The sequence below is a fragment of the Pelodiscus sinensis genome, chromosome 11, assembly GCF_052426305.1.
Source record: "Pelodiscus sinensis isolate ZL-2025 chromosome 11, ASM5242630v1, whole genome shotgun sequence".
Classification (NCBI taxonomy): Eukaryota; Metazoa; Chordata; order Testudines; family Trionychidae; genus Pelodiscus; species Pelodiscus sinensis.
Window position 1 is genome coordinate 32,720,996 of NC_143062.1, and position 12,119 is coordinate 32,733,114.

General features: G+C 42.9%; 1 protein-coding gene across 3 annotated transcripts in view; it reads left to right on the forward strand.

The window, feature by feature from the left end:
* The window catches only part of SRGAP3 (SLIT-ROBO Rho GTPase activating protein 3), a 243,974-nt gene that overhangs the window by 122,312 nt on the left and 109,543 nt on the right, over positions 1 to 12,119 (forward strand). For all 3 annotated transcript variants that reach the window (XM_075938717.2, XM_075938718.2, XM_006132813.5), the window contains one exon: positions 6,344 to 6,536. In XM_075938717.2, coding sequence (XP_075794832.1) covers positions 6,344 to 6,536 — 193 coding nt within the window. The remainder of the gene's footprint in view (positions 1 to 6,343; positions 6,537 to 12,119) is intronic.

Here is a 12,119-nt window from a genome sequence, read left to right on the forward strand (position 1 = left end):
TAGACGCTCTTTTCCGGCTTTTCTAAAAGCCGGAAAAAAGCGGCGGACATTTTTATTTAAATGCCACGGGGGATATTTAAATCCCCCGCGGATTTCCCTATTACGATCTCAAAAATTACCATGCCCCTTCCGGAAAAGGGGCCAGTGTAGACGTAGCCTGTGTGTTTGACAGATACCTGTGTGACGTCCTTTGTACTTTGGGAACCCAGTGTCGGACCTGAGACTTACTCTTGCCGACTACAATGTATAAATCTTTAGATCCATGTTAAATCCCCATCAGATAAAATTATTTTCCTGACAGCTGGCAGATGCATAGAAATACGTCCAAGCTGATCAAATATCCACTAGTTGGCAGCCCCGAATGTTCATCTGTGCACCTAACGAGATGTACTCTTTAAGAGCAAATGGAGCAAATGTAGTTTTTCCAAAAAAGAATATATGGAGTGGGGCTTAAAAAGGGGATCTCCCGGCCAAAATAGGATATATGGCCACCGTACATGATTCTGTGTCTGATTATTTCAGAACATGAAATCAGCATATTGCATGAGCCAGGAATAGTTCCATATATTGCATATGGATGTTGATTTTTTGGGGAGGATTTTTACTGTGGCCACCAGTAATTGCAAGTCAAACTTTCTATGAAATATTTAGCAGTCATCTTTTGATAAACAATTAGCACCCAGCAACATAGGCTCCCACAGCAGAAACAGAAGTGGTGGTGGCGGCAAGTTCTTTTGAGTTTGGTACATGGTAGGAAACAAAGCCTGATAGATTGGGAGGTATTCGGTATTAATGGCATAGTGCAAAATGGCTGTTCTTGTTGATCATCTTATCCTAACAGGATTAATATAGGATTTTGTTCCAGACTTGCAAAGTACTATGACTTCTTGACATTTCCAAAAGATTGAGGACTAGCATCCAAACACACCCTATCTACACACATATATGTATACTTGTGGGCTCTCTCTCTCTTATGTTGTTTGAGATGTTGAAATTATATTGTTATATTACCTTGGTACGGGTCATTGAGCTTCCTTTTGGTGATATGCCGATTTCATGCTCTGTGTGTTTAGACAGTATTTTTAGATTGCTGTGACTGTTGTTGTCATTAGAGGTCTATTTTGCTGACTTTAGAGAAGGAACCAGGGAGAAAGCCTAGCCTGCCCATCAAACAGCAGATGTTCCCAACTAGCAACTTTTCAAACCAAAGTCTGTTTATCTCCCTTTGGCTATGTCTAGACTGGCCCCTAATTCCGGTAGGAATAAGAGATCCTCCGGAAAAGGGCTTTATTCCGGAGGATCGTGCCAGTCTAGACGCTTTTTTCCGGCTTTTCCCCAAGCCGGAAAAAAAGCGGCGGACATGTTTATTTAAATCCCCCGCGGATTTCCCTATTCTGACTTACCTGCTTTGCATGCCTCTTCCGGAATTCGGGGCCAGTCTAGACGTAGCCTTTGAGTTTAGGCTATGCTGTTGGTTCATGCCGTCTCTGACATTTTAGCGCAATATGGTCTGGACCCAGTACAGCTAGAAAGTACAGTTACTGCTGCAGGCATAGAGGGATCCCATCAGCAAAGTACCACGAACCACATGTTGGCTGTTTCCCGCCACTTCAGGCAGAACACTATGTACCTTTAATTTCTGTCAGTGGAAGGAGAGGATGCTGACCCTTTGCAGGAGGTTCTCCAAGTTTTGTGGCATTGGGGATGATTTGTCCCCATTTCATAATGACAGTCCTGATATTTGGGGCTTTTTCTGATATAGACACTCTTTCCCCTCCCTCAGCTGTCGTTGTTTTTCATGCTTTCTGTTAGGTCACCGGAGACAACAAGAACAGATATTAAAAAACAACAACAACAACAAAAAAGAAAACCACTGTCAGCCACAAAGGTCTCCTTATGTTAATTAGTCTCTTCTTTGTGTGTAAGCTGACGATGATCTTGCTAGGAATGCACTGGAGCTCAAGAAATGAAGTTTACTGGAGCTTGTTAAAAAAATAGGACATTCTTCTAGTTAAAAATTTCTAACAAAAAAATTGAACATTTTTGCTGAAAACTTTTGATTTTTTTCTGTATGGATATTGAAGTGATAACCCCCCACCCCCATCCAGAAGGTTCTTGCTGGGTTTGCTTTAGGTCTGCAGGGAGAAACAAAATTGCCAAGAGCCTTCTAGGCAGGTATGGAGGAAGCTAAAAATGTCCACGTTAGTTCTACCAACATATCATTTTTTCTAGGAAATCCTTCCACTTTGTGCTGTTAGTACTGAAAAGCCCAAACTTTATGTTCAATGTACCAAAGTATTCAAACTACATAAGCCTCCCAAAATATCGATCTTCCTTCATTGCCTTGCCAATATGCCACTTTGCTGATAATGAAGCCTGTGAGATGTGCTGTTGAAATGAAATTTCAGGCCAATCAGTTCAATGAGCCTTGATGCAGCAGTTTTTCCAATAACGACAAATTGCATTTCTGCTCCCTTTGTGTGCGTGTGGGTGTTCAGATGTGCTTAGCATAGTGCCTATGTTGAGGCTTTTGATATCTGTTCTACTTGGGGTGTTGTCATGATGGAATGTAACATGGCCTGTGGTGTTGATGCATGGGCAAGTTGACTCATGGTGGTGTGGATGCAACTTCACTGACTTCAAAAGGGTAAACCTGCAAAAAGAAGTTGGACCAGATCCTCTACTAGTGTAAATCAGCTGAACTTTGATTTTATTTGTACTACATCGATGAGAGTTATCAGCGGAGACTCAGGGCTACAGTTTTTTTTTTTAAATCCACATATTTCTCATTAACTTTGAGAGTAAATACATCTGTAGTGAGTTAATTGTTACTGTTTACACTGCACTATCACCCAAAGGCAATCGGAATCAGGGTCCATTGTACTGTGCAGTTGTGGCTGTCCTAATAGTTTAGACTGAGGGTTGAATCACCCTTCAGCCTACAAAACTGCTCAGGGCGGATGGAGTAATAAGAAGCAGGTGATGTGGGATTGTTGGCTCCATCCCCAAATACACTGGGCTGCAGAGCTGAGCCACTGCAGGAGAGTTGGTTTGTAAATTTCTAGTCCTCCAGAGTAAGGGGAGAATTTAGCTAATACCAGGGAGAGGGTTGGGTGTGGGTGATTGTAGTCGCTTAGGCTGATATTAGACAAGCAGCAATTTATTGCACCCTCTGGAGCAATGGAGAAGGGAGGGAATTGTGGATAATAATAAACATAATGCCTTTCCCTGAGATGCTCCTGCAATGCAATCCCTTAGTATGAGCTGTGTCCCTCTGTCACAGGCTATACCTGAGAGTGATGATGTAGGGAGATGAGAATTCCAACTCAGCACATGGGATGTGGAGGATATAGGCTTAATACTGTACTCGGTTGTTAGCTTTTAGCAATGTACGGTATACAGGCTCATCCTATTCAACTTGCATGCAGGCAGCTAAAAAAAAACCCTCAGTACACAGATCTCTGTACAAATGCATTATGTATTACAAAAATATTCTCAGTATTTTTAAAATTTCTACAGATGGTTTGGCTAAAATGGGTCATGGGGTTCTCTTGCACCATGCAGGACATTTCTTCATGCCATCTCTACTGGGGAAATACGGGCCTTGACATATTTATACACATGCAGATATCTGTCTGCATTTGTGAATACCTGGCTTGAACACACAAATTGGATAGTTGCACATGTACATGCCAGGTAAAACACCCCTCTGGCCCTGTCCACGTGTATTTGCCTACAGCGTGCACAGGTGTAGGTACACCCAGTTGTGTATGTTTAGCTTTGAAATTCTGTCCCCTTACATTATGGCAGTGGTCCCCAACGCGGTGCCCGCGGGCGCCATGGCGCCTGCTGGGGCATTCGTGGGCGCCCGCCAACAACCTGGGCCGGCCCCGCCCCCGGCACACGGGAGGCGCTGGCCCCAGGCACGCAACACGCACCGGCGCTGGGTGCGCGGCGCTCAGGCGGCCTCAGCCCCGGGACACATGCGGGCGCTCGGGCACGTGGTGCTCGAGCGGCGCTGGTGCCGGCCCCAGGCACGTGGCTCGGGCGGCAGCGCCGGCCCCGGGCCCACGGCACAAGGCGCTCAGGCGGCCTCAGCCCCGGCCCTAGGGCACACGCTGGCGCCGGGTGCAAGGGCATCCCAGTCCCCTGGTGTGCCCCCGGACGCACGGCCCCGCCCCCGGGCGCCCGGCGCGTGAGTGGCCCCCACCTCCTGGGCGCCCGGCGTTTGAGTGGCCCCACCTCCCGGGCGCCCGGGAGCCTCTAAAGGTTGGGGACCACTGCATTATGGTATGTCTGTGTAGCTGGAAGCAAGCTCTCAGCCTGGGTTGGGCAGGCTTCTAGTTGGGTGGGTAGCCTATAGTACCACCCATCCCACACAACATCCACATTGCTAATTTTAGCACACAAGCTTGGGCAGAGCTAGCAAATGTTTGTCAGCCCAGGCTGGGTGGCATGCTCCCCGTTGCAGTGTAGACATACCTTTAGGAAACAGTCTTGATCCCCCACAAGACAAGGAGCCAGACGCTAATCTCATTAAATATTTTCATCTGCAGTCTCTGATTCTAGCCTCCTTTGTTAGACACTTCACTGTGCAGCTGCCTCCTTTAGGAGTCTGTGCTGCAGGCTCTAATTGTTGTTACTCTGTAGAATTTTTCTTACTATCCAACCTATTTCTTCCATCTCCCTTTCAGCTCCCTCTGTCTATTTTCTCCTTTAAGGGCTCTCTCCGCCAACCAGAAAGCAAGCTAAATTGCAGCATCTGAAACAGAACAGCCACTTCCGGCTCACAGTCTTCTGAGACTTTTCACCCCTTTAGAGAACCATTAACAAAAATCCTTGGCTCTAAGCCTTTCAGATGTTTTCGCAGCAATTGGAAGGTTTGTTTTCCTCCTACCCATTGCCGCAGATGCTATAATGCTTGTCTTGCACAGAGAGGGAAATGGCTTAAATAGGTTCAGTGAGCCTTATTTTCCCTATGCCAATTATTCTTGCTTAGCTTCCAAGAATCAGGCCTGTTTGGTTATGTTATGTAAGAAGCTAAGAACTGGGAGCTGGAAAAAATGCAATTGATCTTTCACAGCATAAGTCCTGTGAAAAAGAAAATGGTAAAAGGAAACTGTACTTCTCCAGCATATCAAAAGGAGATACATCCTGTGAAATAGACTTCACAGACAGTAGTTCTGATTTGCTGAAGAGGATATAATACTTAATATGGATGATGTTATCAGCTACAGATGGATCTAGATCAGTGTCAGGATTAAAGCACAGGTTGATCTAGTTCTTAAAGAATATTAATTCATATAGGATACAACAGGTGCTAAGATACCATTGTGATAAGTGTGAGATTTCACATTCTATGTCTCTCACATATGTGCACCTGCACATGTATACCTCCTTCCAGTGCATTTCTATTTAATATATTGTGTATCAGTCTCAGAAGGGTAGCCATGTTAGTCCATAACTTTAAAAACAACGAGTAGCCCTGTGGCACCTTAGAGACTAACAAAAATATCTATATAGTATCATGAACTTTTGTGGGCAAAACCCACTTCTTCGATGAGCTGGAGAAGTAGGTTTTGACCACGAAAGCTCATGATACTATATAGATATTTTTGTTAGTCTCTAAGGTGCCACAGGGCTACTCATTGTGTATCAGTCACTTGGATCCTGAAGACTCACATGACCACACTTCTGCAAATCATCATTAAACCAACCATTTTCACAGGGTTCTAGGAGCTCACATTTGGAGGGGTCGAAAAGGGTTCTGAACCTTCTCTTCTTTCTCAGCCAAAACACACTATACAATTCATTTAAAATGCTAATTGACCAATGGTTATATTGGGGAAATTAATAAAAATAAAGACCTTGTATTTGAAGGGAAGCATCAATATGTTTTTTTTCTCCTAATATAGTAACTGTTAGGAAGTCAACATTTGTCAATAGGTATCAGTGTTATTGCCTATCTTAAGTATAGGAAAGTGCTAGGAAAAAATAGGGGTACGCATTTCTAATGACCTCAGACAACTGGAAGGCTTTTAGACCAGTCTCTTATATATTTGCCATACTTGTATATTCTACAAGGAATAAGGTTTCATATGAGACTGATTAAGAAATCCTGAAGTCTGGACCCAATACAGTGTGAAAGGAGTCAGTGGAAAGACTAGCATTAATTTCAGAGGGCTTTGGATTGGGTGTTGAGCCCTTTAGTGGGAGTTTTACTCTAGAAAGTAAGGACTGGAAGGCTTGGGGCAAAGCAAGCCGAGACCATTCTCATATACGATCTGTTGTGTTTGGCTTGTGTAATACTTCTTTCTTTCTTCTCTTTGTTGTGTGTGTTCAGAAATCCGTACCCAATTGGTGGAACAGTTCAAATGTCTGGAACAACAATCCGAATCCCGGCTGCAGCTGCTGCAGGACCTCCAGGAGTTCTTCCGCAGAAAGGCTGAGATAGAGCTGGAGTACTCCAGGAGTCTGGAGAAACTGGCAGAACGATTTTCTTCCAAGATCCGCAGCTCCAGAGAACATCAATTCAAGTAAGCGACGACTTCCATGAGCACGTGGATGCTCCAGAGCCTGAATCAGTAACTGCCTTTACCTTTTGGCAGCAAAGTCCAAATGTTGACTATAATTAATAATGATAGTGCTACAATGGCATTGTTTTGTGTTTTCCCCATGGAAGGGTCATGAGGAATGAAATCAAGAAACATGCTTTGCAGACAGGTACTGTACAGTCACACTGAACTAGCTGCCTCAGTTAACCTCTTTTAACTTGTTTCTCTAAACAGTATCATAAAATATTTGAACCTTGATTTTTTTTTTCAAAAGAGCATAAGCTCAGCCTCCATTTTCACTTTGATTAGTGCAAATAATGGCAGGCACATTTAATAAGGTCTGATTTCTGTATGCAGTCAAGTCTTCAGTGGTTAGAGTGCTTTAGATTGTATTTGGAAATATTTGCAGACTCAGAATTGGAGATGACTTCTGAAAATTGAGCTTGTTAAAGTACTTGTATTTTTAAAATAGTACTTGGTCATTACACACACACATGTGTACGCACATTCTGCTGAAGCTGGGGAAAATTCAGCTTGGAAATAAGGTACACATTTTAAATTGAGGTAATTAGCCTGTGGAATGATTTACCCAGGGATGTGATGGGTTTTACCTCACTTCATTTTTATTTTTTAACTAAAAGCAGATGTCTTTCACCCGATAATTCCTGTTGCATTCAGTCCGTATCTTCTGGGTCAGCCAGCACATACTTTTAGAAAGTTGAAGCCTGTGTAATTCAAGGTATCAGGCTAGATGATCATAATAGTTCCTTATGGCCTTAAAATGTATAAAAACAGAACCATTTTCAAAAGAAGCTTGTGAACTGTCAGCCCACATTCTTAAAACTTGATTGCAAAAACACTTCAGGCAGAATTTTAAAATCTGGGGAGACTATCTTTTGGGTGACGATATTTAGCCTGTAATGTTATTGACTGTACCATCATCCAAGGCTTCATTTAAAAATGTGGTTATAGTTTGAAGAATGACTCCCTGTAAAATGGGGTTCTTTAAGTTATTTTCTTATTTAATTGACTCAGCAAATTCAGTTTTGCCAAACACCTTTGGTTTTGCACCACAAAAGAGACTGCCCCAGATATGCACATCTCTTGAATTGTTCTTATGTTTTTCCTCCAGCAATATTTCCTGTGTTCTTTATGATGATTAGCTCACTCTAGCTGCCTGTCTTAGCTTGGATTTCTTGCTTGGCAGAACATGAGTGATGCTGCATAGTATATGCCACTTTCTAATGTGTGCCTTCCAGGTTCTGAACTCTAAGTGAACTGCATATAAATGTGTGCAGTCTGAGAGAAGGATATTCATACTGTGAGTGTCAGTGCAATTCTGCAGTTGAAATTCCTTACCTTTGTCTCCCCTGGCCATAGGGTTTGTCTCTGTCTCTTTTTCTTACAGCCACAACCATGAAAGCATTTTTCATTTGTGAGTACAGCCTTTTCCCAAAATGTTGCCAGTGTCATTCCATTCGTAGGCCAAGGCCAGCCACATTGTATAGTTCCATTCATAGAGACATGAGGCGTTGCTTGTATCCGGGGCGGATATAGGGCAGGGTGAGTGGGGCGGCCGCCCCAGGCCCCGCGCTTCAAGAAGTCCCACACATGCGCTGTGGCGCCACTGCGCATGTGCCATGTCAAAGGGGGGGGCCCCGTGAAATTGTGCTGCCCTGGGCCCCACAAAATCGTCATCTGCCCCTGCCTGTATCATACCCTTAACCTTTCTAATTCCTAGTCCCTTTACAGCCCTTTTTTCCAGTCTCAGGTTTCTTCCATTAGAATGTGAGAAGTTGCTGCTTCTGCTGCTAAATTACTAAATTCTATTGACTCTGTATTACTAAATCCGATTGAATCTATTTACTCTGACTCTGCAGTGAACTGAGTTTCACTGTTTTATGCCCATGACACAGATTGAGCTACCATTCAATTGTTGTAAGCTCCCATTGGTTTGTTCAGTGGCTTTGCTGATTGATTGCTGTGCTCTATATCTAGGGTTTCCAGATGGTTTCAACAAAAATACTGGACACATTACATCACAATCTACATTACCTCTTATTTAGAAAATACCAGATATTTATATTTTCTCGATTTGTTTCCTGAACAGAAAGCTCAAATACTGGACTGTCCGGTTCAAAACCAGACACCTGGCAACCCTATCTATATCAAGGATACCAGCCCTAGTAGGGGGAGTTCATGATCAGTGAATTCAGTAATGTGCTTGTGCTCAGTGCACTGGAAGCAAAGGTGGCTTGTTGCATGTGCATCTCTGGCTAGCTAGTGGTCCACCTGGAGCACTGGGGAAGCTGTTCATTTGCCCAGGTGGAATGTAGACATTGCATTGCTTGAACTGGAATGATGCTCAGTAAGGTTCAAGCCACATGGGTGATCTCCCTTATTCCTCTTTGTAAAGTGCCTCGTAATGATCAGCACTTTGCTGATCAAGCAGTTGGAGAGCATGATGCAATCAATAGCTCCTTCCTCAATTATACACCTCTGAGACTGTCCTCCAATTAAGAATACAGGAGGCTGCTCTAGGTCTCTGAGCGGCTATGCAGGGTAGTGTAATGAGCAAGAACCAGCTTTGTAACCTTAAACATAGTAGGTGACACAATCAGTCATATTTAACCATTGACACAGATGGTTCTAAAAATTGCCTGTATCTAAAATGTCCTTAATAGAAATCATGTTGCTGTCCATGTGAGCTGGCCATGGAGTCCCAAGGGTGGAGTAAATCCATGTGTCCTATATTTTAGTTATGGCCCTATGTGTGGGCTAAGCACGGAGAAGTCTTCACTGCAGCTTATATGCTATTTTTTGAGGGTGCGGGAGAAGGGAAGGAAAAATGATTGGGGTTTGAATACATAATCAGACACAGCGACTTGGAGTATAATAGCCTGGAGCAAAAGCATTAAGCTGGATGTAATACATGTGGAGTTGGGGGAAGGTGGCAGTGGAGAAGAAGGGGAGAACTTTGGAGAGGAACAGATGTCACTGGGTGACCGGTCATGAGGCAATACTGCTTGACTGAACTGACTTGAGTTGACTTTTGAGAGACAACTTCAACCCTGAGATCTCATCCTTGAGGTGCAGGCATGCATTGGCAAAACATTGACAGGACTTAGGGGAATTGATGTCATATTGGTAGATAAATCTTTTTTAGCCTGGAAGGAGTGTTTTTTATATTGCCATGGTGAAATATTAGTGCAAAAGCACATTTAATGATTCTTTCATCAAGAATAAGCCCTAGGCATTAGATTATAAGGTACCCAATTAGCTCTGAGTCCCATCCCAAGAGCCAGCTGCCAACGGAGGTTTCTTTGCGGGACACTCAAATAATGGCAAATGTTGACAAAAGGCCAAACCCAGCCCTGGTGTAAGAAGATTCGATACAATAACAGTTTGCAGTAGCATGAACTAGTCACCTTTATTGACTTTTGTGCCATTATGCCCATGGATAGCAAGGCTGGATTTAGCCTCTCTCTCTGGATTTTCATCCATCATGTCACTTTCAGTCTTCCTGTCCCCAATATTATTTTATCGGATCCATCATTTCTCCATGCTCCATCCATTCACAGAACTGTTATCATCCATATTCTAGTCAGTCACCATCCTGAATTGAATGGTTTGTGCTACCATGAACCATTACTTCATTGGAGGAAATGGCTTATAGGTCCCCTCAGTTTTACCTGTTCTGAGATCTTGTGATAGGAACTAGTGCTTCAATCAGTACTGTATACTGTAAACTGCCAAGCAGAAGAACCATGCCCCTGTGTTGTTCTGAAAGGGTTTTGTCCCAAACAGCTGTGCAGCAGATTTCTTCCCTAAGAAGAGAGGAGAGGGGCATCCAATAGACGTTGTTGAAAAATGGATAACAGGACAGTTTTGCATTAGAAAATACAGTCTTGTCAAAATTGATTATTTATGGGAATTTGTTGATATCAGAGAATTTTTAATGGTAGAGTTTCCAGATGAATTATGTTTACTTTTTCAGAGGGGCAAAGTCAAAATGTTTTCTTTAATTTCACTTTGATGACTTGTATTAAATATTTTACATTTATATGTAGTATTTAATATGGATTATATTTTGTATTACAATGAAAATGTTTGGCATTTCCATTCAGTTGTAGATTTTGAGATTTCAACTTTAAATTCTGATTTGGAATGAAAACAAATTTCTGAGATGTCAGAATTTCCAACAAAACAGTCATGTTTTTTGGCTATGAGTTATTGAGCTTGGGTCTCAAGTCTCCGGGCACACTTGGATTCCCTTTATAACTGGCCAACCCATGTCAGGGTCAGTGACTGATGTGCATGACCCATAGGCGTTATGTGGCCATTGAAATGTTTCCTATGTGTATTAACACCTTATTTTAAGCATTGTAACTAGCAAGTTTGCTGCACCAACGGTTTAGATTTGAAGTACAAGTTGAACCTCTCTAGTCCAGCACTCTCTGGTCTAGCAACATCCATTGTCCAGCATGATTTTAGTTAGCTGGATGTCCACTAATTATAGATGTGGCCAAGTTTCCCGTGGTCCCATAAAGTTTGTTTACAGCCACTAGTCCAGGCTGCCAGTATTCTGTGTTATTTAGCTCTAATTTATGCCTAAATGACTTCTAAGAGGTGGTAGTGTTGGTAATTCTGCTAGACAATATTGACCTCCCTGTCATTGGCAAATTCTCTGGTTCGGCACTGGTCAGGTCCTGACGGTGCTGGACTAAAGAGGTTCAAACTATACAGACTTATAGTGGGCATGACCTTTGGGATATTTTTCAAAATGAAAAATTGAACAGCGAAGAAATCAACAAGAATGCAACCCCTCCACATATAGCATTCCAGTTTGCCAAAGCCCCACCTCCAGGCTTCTTCTGAAGTATAAGATTTGGGCAGAATGCCGGACCTCATAGAGTAAGTGCCTGATCCTATATTGAGAATAATACATTGCTTGGTGACATTGCTGGAAAGAAAGAGAACAGGTTTAGAGGCTGTGACAGCCCAAAGGAAAGGTGGAAACCAAAATTGGAGCAGAACTCTGGGTCTGTGTAGAGCATCACAAAAATGTATAGTTTAAAGTAGACCTCTGTTCCATGTGTGCACATAATGGCTTAGAATCCTTCGGAGACGGGTGATCTTGGTTGTTACTGCTGTTTTAAAGTAGTTCATAGCGGGTTCATTAGTTTTGGCAGCCAGATGGAGGTAGGAGTAGCATCTGGCGGATGGACTGAGCAAGCCTGGGAACATACTGTGAAGTCTAATTATTAGTAAGTTCCAAGCCAGTGCAGCTGGAGGGTGCCAATTGCCCTATGTTAATATAACTGCAAGGCTAAGATGAGAGCAGGCTAGGGGAAAGGTTAAACCTACTCTTTGTTTTTGTCCTTTAAATGACATTTATTCCATGAATAAGAAGAGAGTCTTAGAGGTAGAAAATCCTTTTTAGGTCCTGTCTAGTCACTTTGCCTCGCTTTACTTCTCTCTGAAATGCAAGTAACATATCCCCTTTTTCACAGGGCTGTAGCAAGGCTTCATTAAGTGTGTTAATATTAATAACTTTCTGTCAAT